The following is a 7,349-nucleotide window of genomic DNA, read 5'->3' on the forward strand; positions in this document are numbered from 1 at the left end:
CGAATGTCCTGTGGCAACTTCCAAGGCTTATAACCTGATTAAGCTCTATGAGACCATCGCATTTAAGAGTGCATGCAAGTTACACTACACCGATGAAGAAAAGGACATGTCGTTGTATCGATACATAATGGCTGGGAAGAAGTATCATGAGTTCATGGTTGGGAATGTTCCCGGCATAAGCCGAGCTACCCTTCTAAGGCACATGGACAAACATACAACGGACATTAAAGATGGTAAGAATGTTTGGTTTAATCTTAAACCTTCATTAACTTCCTATTTTTCAGGGGTGATCGACGCGGCGGGTCTGAAGCGTTACCTGACCGAGAACGGCTATCCGCTGACGGTGATGCTTGCGGAGGATGGGACGAGGTTACCCCGCGTGCCCAGTACGACGAGCGAACAAACACTTTGACTGGACTAGTAGCTCCGCTTGACCACACGGGACTTCCCAAACGAAACTACTTTGACGCCAGCAATGCGCAGGATATGGCTGACAAGTTGAAAAATTGCCGACTGGCAAGCACTGCATACGTTCAACTAGCAGTACCTCTAGATCCAAATGCGGCCCCGTACGTGCTGTTCTACATGGGTACGGACAACAGCTTTACGTATGCAGATGTACTCAAGCGTTGGCTTCACACCATCGACTTGCTGAAGAAGCATGGCATCACCGTTTTTGGTATAGCTTCAGATGGGGACCCAACTCTCCTGAAGGCAATGCTCAGCATCATGCAATTGGCAGATGTACCGTGTGATGAGCTAGGTGTTAGATTTCTTTGGAAACTTGTTCAGCGCACCTATCTGTACCAAGATATAACGCACACAGTGAACAAACTAGCGCGCAAGTTGTTCAATCGCAAACGAGCGTTAATGATTGGTACATCGGTGGCTAGCGTTACCCACCTCGATGCCCTGTTGGATAAGGTTTCGAAGGACAAACACGGTCTCACGTACGGTGATCTTCACCCGACCGACCTCATGAGCTTTCGACCTACGGAAAAAGTAATGGAGGAAGCCGTTATCAACCTGTTGGAGGAACATGTGCCTGGTAGCGAGGGCACGGTAGTGCTGCTCCGCTACATGAGCGCTATATACCGAGCATATACTGATGTATCGTTGGCGCCGATTGAAGCCATCTCAATGCTCTGGTACAGTTAATCTATGGCACAATTGTTGGGTTTAAATTAAACACCGTTTATTTCCACAGGGAGGCGTTGTTTTTCATGCGGGCGTGGAGGAACTGGACATTGAAGAATAGAACAAGCAGCTTCCAATGTGTGACAGCAAACACGTACGCTTGTCTTGAGATAAATGCTCACAGCCTTGTGCTGGCAGCAAGAGACTGCCGCGATCGTGGCCGACCCGAGGAATTCTTAGTGAGGTGTTTCGGCAGTCAGGACGTCGAGGCGACATTCCGGAATCTTCGATCGATGACGACAATGAACCATACCCAGACGAACCTCACTTTCAAGGAAATCGGCGAAAAGCTGCGGCGAGCTCACATGCTGCATCAAATTCAGCACCGTAACCGTATTAAGTTTCGATTCCCTGGTCACACGGGTCCGACCAACGTGTTCGTGCTACCGACACTGCCGACGGATGCTGAAATAAAAGCCGCACTAACCAGTGCTGAGGGGAGGGCATCTGAGGTCTTGGGCAAGCTTGGCCTCTTGCAGGCTGAACAATCTTTCGAGTTTAGTGTACATGCCCTCGGGGACCGGAACTGGGAAGACTTGATCGTTTCCGATAGTGAGTCTGACACGGAGGACCATGAAGACCATGAACCCGGTCAGGAGGTGTATGAAGCTAAGCATCTGTTTTCAAACTTTTCGGGCCAGATCGCGCTGCCTAACAGCACGTCCGATAAGCACATCTACCTGATACGAGATGACCACGGGAAGGTGTTTCACGTTAAGAAGAGTAGTGTAGTGTGGATGCTTACTGCGTCTAAGGTTCAGGAAAAAGCTCGTATGATACGTTACAAACAGCCCATGCCTAACTAGGGCAAGCTAGGTTGATTAGGTTCATAAGTAATACATATTATATCATCTCCGTACTCTTGGAGTGTTCTTTACTATCCATGATGACACTCTGACTATGCAACCACTAAGGTGGTTGAATAGCCAGGGGGAGTGTTATAACCGGGTGTTTGTAGTTGCCTATTTACTGGTCTCTACAAACATCCGGTTTATACTCTTTATACAATGTTGCCCCTAAATGTATGCAACCCATGAAATGCACAAAAGTTTCAAAATTCGTCTAAGTCCCGGAAATGGGAAAGTTTTCATTCCTGTGATGGCACCACTGAGCTGAAGTGAGATGAGTACCCACAGTTGTCTGGGTTGGGTTAGTTTGAGGCGAAGTTCGCCTACTTGGAGGTGAAACTTGCCTATAAGGAGGTATAGTTTGCCTATACGGAGGCAAGGTCTGCCTATATGGTAAAGTGGAGGCCAAATAGGATTACTTGGAGGCGAGTTGACTGGTGTACACGGACTGGTGTACGCCGATGAGCTTAGGTACCGGTATCCACGCTGAGACAAGGTTTACTTAAGTGGAGGCCAAATAGGATTACTTGGAGGCGAGTTTCGCCTACATGGGAAAAAAGTTCACCTAAATTGGCAAAATTTGCCTAAGTCTGGCATATGAAAAAGGTTGACATGGTAGGCAACCTCGGGTGCGCATCCGTACACTTCGAAGGAATGTACCGTCCTAGGACTGGGAACATCGTGTGCGCAAACCCGCGTACACCCCATATACGCGGACTGGTGTACGTGGACTGGTGTACGCGGACTGGTGTACGCCGATGAGCTTAGGTACCGGTATCCACGCTGAGACAAGGTTTACTTAAGTGGAGGCCAAATAGGATTACTTGGAGGCGAGTTTCGCCTACATGGGAAAAAAGTTCACCTAAATTGGCAAAATTTGCCTAAGTCTGGCATATGAAAAAGGTTGACATGGTAGGCAACCTCGGGTGCGCATCCGTACACTTCGAAGGAATGTACCGTCCTAGGACTGGGAACATCGTGTGCGCAAACCCGCGTACACCCCATATACGCGGACTGGTGTACGTGGACTGGTGTACGCGGACTGGTGTACGCCGATGAGCTTAGGTACCGGTATCCACGCTGAGACAAGGTTTACTTAAGTGGAGGCCAAATAGGATTACTTGGAGGCGAGTTTCGCCTACATGGGAAAAAAGTTCACCTAAATTGGCAAAATTTGCCTAAGTCTGGCATATGAAAAAGGTTGACATGGTAGGCAACCTCGGGTGCGCATCCGTACACTTCGAAGGAATGTACCGTCCTAGGACTGGGAACATCGTGTGCGCAAACCCGCGTACACCCCATATACGCGGACTGGTGTACGCCGATGAGCTTAGGTACCGGTATCCACGCTGAGACAAGGTTTACTTAAGTGGAGGCCAAATAGGATTACTTGGAGGCGAGTTTCGCCTACATGGGAAAAAAGTTCACCTAAATTGGCAAAATTTGCCTAAGTCTGGCATATGAAAAAGGTTGACATGGTAGGCAACCTCGGGTGCGCATCCGTACCCTTCGAAGGAATGTACCGTCCTAGGAGTGGGAACATCGTGTGCGCAAACCCGCGTACACCCCATATACGCGGACTGGTGTACGCCGATGAGCTTAGGTACCGGTATCCACGCTGAGACAAGGTTTACTTAAGTGGAGGCCAAATTGGATTACTTGGAGGCGAGTTTCGCCTACATGGGAAAAAAGTTCACCTAAATTGGCAAAATTTGCCTAAGTCTGGCATATGAAAAAGGTTGACATGGTAGGCAACCTCGGGTGCGCATCCGTACACTTCGAAGGAATGTACCGTCCTAGGACTGGGAACATCGTGTGCGCAAACCCGCGTACACCCCGTATACGCGGACTGGTGTACGTGGACTGGTGTACGCGGACTGGTGTACGCCGATGAGCTTAGGTACCGGTATCCACGCTGAGACAAGGTTTACTTAAGTGGAGGCCAAATTGGATTACTTGGAGGCGAGTTTCGCCTACATGGGAAAAAAGTTCACCTAAATTGGCAAAATTTGCCTAAGTCTGGCATATGAAAAAGGTTGACATGGTAGGCAACCTCGGGTGCGCATCCGTACCCTTCGAAGGAATGTACCGTCCTAGGAGTGGGAACATCGTGTGCGCAAACCCGCGTACACCCCATATACGCGGACTGGTGTACGCCGATGAGCTTAGGTACCGGTATCCACGCTGAGACAAGGTTTACTTAAGTGGAGGCCAAATAGGATTACTTGGAGGCGAGTTTCGCCTACATGGGAAAAAAGTTCACCTAAATTGGCAAAATTTGCCTAAGTCTGGCATATGAAAAAGGTTGACATGGTAGGCAACCTCGGGTGCGCATCCGTACACTTCGAAGGAATGTACCGTCCTAGGACTGGGAACATCGTGTGCGCAAACCCGCGTACACTCCATATACATGGACTGGTGTACGCCGACAGTGTTGGTGGCAGCATGTAGCGTCGCTTGCGCTCGACCTTGCCAGCGTACGCCCCATATACTTTATCCGATGTACGCTCATGAGCTTTGGTCAAAAAATGAAGAAGAAGAAAAAAAAAAGAAAAAGAAGAAGAGAAAAAAAAAAGAAAAAGAAGAAGAAGAAAAAAAAGAAAAAGAAGAAGAAATGAAAAAAAACGGGTTAAAAAAAATATTTGCATGACGAGTCGGGGTCACCATATACGCTTACTATTCCAGATGCAATTCCACACGGACAGGGACCCTGGGGTCGGGAAGTGCGAGATCGTCGACCCATGTAGTAGCGCACGCGTGTATGGTGGCCCCGTCTACGGGCACGGAAGAGGTCCCGCAGAGCATGCCTACCTTCGGGGGAAGCAATCTTTACCGGTTCCGGGAGTGGCCAGGACGTGACCAAACTCCAGGCTGGGGGGTACGGGGACTTTCGTTAAACACCGATGCATACGTCCGCGGACATGATGTCCCGATTTGCCCCGACTTGTGATGCAGGCGGTTGGAGATCATTTTTATTGCATACAAATTTTAAGTCGTCTTTTGGGGAACGCTCTGCTTTCTCGTACCTATGGGGAGTCAAGTTTGGTAATGGAGGCCCTTCATGAGCGTATATGAAAACTCCATCATTGAACCGGGATCGTCATACGCGGTTTTACGGGAGGTGCGCACTCGAAGATACATACACGTATCTACCACCGAGAGCGCGAGCCAACCGTAGACCGGTGCCCCCGTATGAGCGCAGGCCCGCAGAGAGGACCCGACGAAGGTGGGCGAGAGAAGATAGGGACGGAGACGGAGAGAGGAATCGGATACGGGTTCGGCTGTTCGGCGGGAGCTCACGAAAGTGTACGAACGCCCGAACAGAGAGGTGAGGTGTGGTGTGAGCGTGACCGTGTTGTTAACATGGACGTCATACGTGGTTCTACGGAGCGGTGCGCACTCGGAGATGTGTCGGAGATGTATCTACCACCAAGAGCGCGCGCCCATCCCAGACCGGTGCTCTCGTATGAGCGTACGTCCACTGAGACTACCTGACTGTAGAGGGTACGGACACGACGGGAAAAGGAATCGGAGAGAGGTACGGCTGTTCGGCGGGAGCGCACGAGAGAGTGTACGCGAACGCCCGAACAGAGAGGTGAGGTGAGGTGTGAGCGAGACCGTGTTGTTAACATGGACGTAATAGGTCAGTCAGCGATCGTATCGTGTATTACGTGTGACTAGTGTTCTAGTACGAACGAATGGGAACCTATTTGGGAACCTCCAGTACGAGGGTATCGAACCGTGGCTTTGAATGAGGTGCAATGCATTGGGATGACATTTGACTACATTTGGTTGACATTCGGGTGGCATCCGATGTGGTGAGACACCCTTGGTGTCTCCCCCCATATTGGTAGGGTTGGAATTTGTACGGAAGGGCACCAGGGGGGTGGCTCATAAAAGATGCATCCGATGTGTTCGGATGCATTATAATGCATTTAAACTTGCCATTTTATTGCCTGCCTTTGCTAACCAAACGTCTTTCTCCTTTCCTTGCAGACTAAAATAGTGCCGTTGTACTGACTATCACAATAGCAGCAAGGATGAATGCCGAAGAAAGGGGGCAGATAAAGGAGCGGTTCTGGAAACGTGTCCAGAAGGTGATCGGTCTCGTGCCGCATCGAGTCATGGCCTTGCTGGATATGTTCGACCTGTCAGCATCGCAAGTCATCGCTGAGGCAAGTGTGGAATGGCCGAAACTCATCGAAGATGAAGTCAGAAATAGTGGTGTCGAAATTTTCGATGATGCCGTAAGCCGAGGGCTCACAAGGTCAAAGTACGATGTGTTTGGCCGGCAACAGAACGATCTGGCAACATTCACTGTGCATGCCGCTGAAAAGGTTTCGATCGACAATGTAGGCAAATTGATCCGAAAGTACGGGATACGCCAATTCATCGAGGGCTCACCGGTACTAGCGAGACGGTGCCAAGAAATTGGTACAGACCAAGTAAATCCTATTGCTGACGATTCGAAGAAAATGCTTCTAGAGAAGTTGGCCAACTACTACCGTCAGCACGAGGAATGTGGAGTCGACCCCGACTACTTCGTAGACTTGCCAGTGCTTACCATTTCAAACACCGGGGACCAAGCGACAGTACGTGTTACGTGCGCAGTATGCAAGAAAACACGTCCCATGTGCAAGCGTTCTGGTGGCAATTGGGTTACGAATAATTATTACCAGCATGTTCGTACACATTTACGGGGAGTGGTCCGTAGAAGAGAAGAAGAACTGGCAAGTTCAGAAGAGGACACGGATAGCGATGGAGATGGCGCTCACGGGGATCGCGCTGTTGGTGGTGGCAGTGGAAGCGTTGAGGAAGCTGATGTTGGCGGTGGCAGTAGTGTAGCTTCGAGAAACGATAGCGTTGACGAAGCAGTTGTTGGCGATGGCAGTGGTGGAGCTTCGAGAAGCGGTAGCAATGAGGAAGCTGCAAATGATGGTGACAGTAGTGAAGCTGCTATTGTCGATGGTGAAACTGTTGTTAGCAGTGGCGATGGTGGACCTGCGGAAAGCGGTAACGATGGTACAGCTCCTGTTAGCGCTGGCGGTGATGGAGCTGCTGGTAGCGGTGTATGTCAACCGAGCAGAAAGTCGGTGGCAGACTTGATCAATCAGTATCAATACGCCGGCGAAGGTAGCAGCCGTCACCATCATCACTTGCGGGGTGGGCGTTTTCTGAGGAGTGACAACAAAACGTCGGGAAACTAGAACCACGGGACAGTGCAGCCGAATGTCCTGTGGCAACTTCCAAGGCTTATAACCTGATTAAGCTCTATGAGACCATCGCATTTAAGAGTGCATGCAA

General features: G+C 50.0%; 1 protein-coding gene across 1 annotated transcript; it reads left to right on the forward strand.

Annotated features, from left to right (window-relative positions):
- Positions 1–395: 395 nt before the first annotated feature.
- LOC119770808 lies at positions 396–2,751 on the forward strand. The gene is made up of 2 exons (XM_038266321.1): positions 396–1,148; positions 1,208–2,751. Exons 1-2 carry the CDS (start codon positions 487–489, stop codon positions 2,001–2,003), a joined length of 1,458 nt encoding a protein of 485 aa, XP_038122249.1. The 5' UTR covers positions 396–486; the 3' UTR covers positions 2,004–2,751.
- The last annotated feature ends 4,598 nt before the right edge of the window (positions 2,752–7,349 follow it).

This window comes from Culex quinquefasciatus, chromosome 3 (genome assembly GCF_015732765.1).
Source record: "Culex quinquefasciatus strain JHB chromosome 3, VPISU_Cqui_1.0_pri_paternal, whole genome shotgun sequence".
NCBI lineage: Eukaryota > Metazoa > Arthropoda > Insecta > Diptera > Culicidae > Culex > Culex quinquefasciatus.

Bases quoted from the DNA above. Each gene is read 5' to 3' on its own strand.
- LOC119770808 (XM_038266321.1), top strand. From the start codon at position 487: ATGGCTGACAAGTTGAAAAATTGCCGACTGGCAAGCACTGCATACGTT. The intron at 1,149-1,207 runs GTACAGTTAATC...TTATTTCCACAG, and splicing joins GAAGCCATCTCAATGCTCTG to GGAGGCGTTGTTTTTCATGC.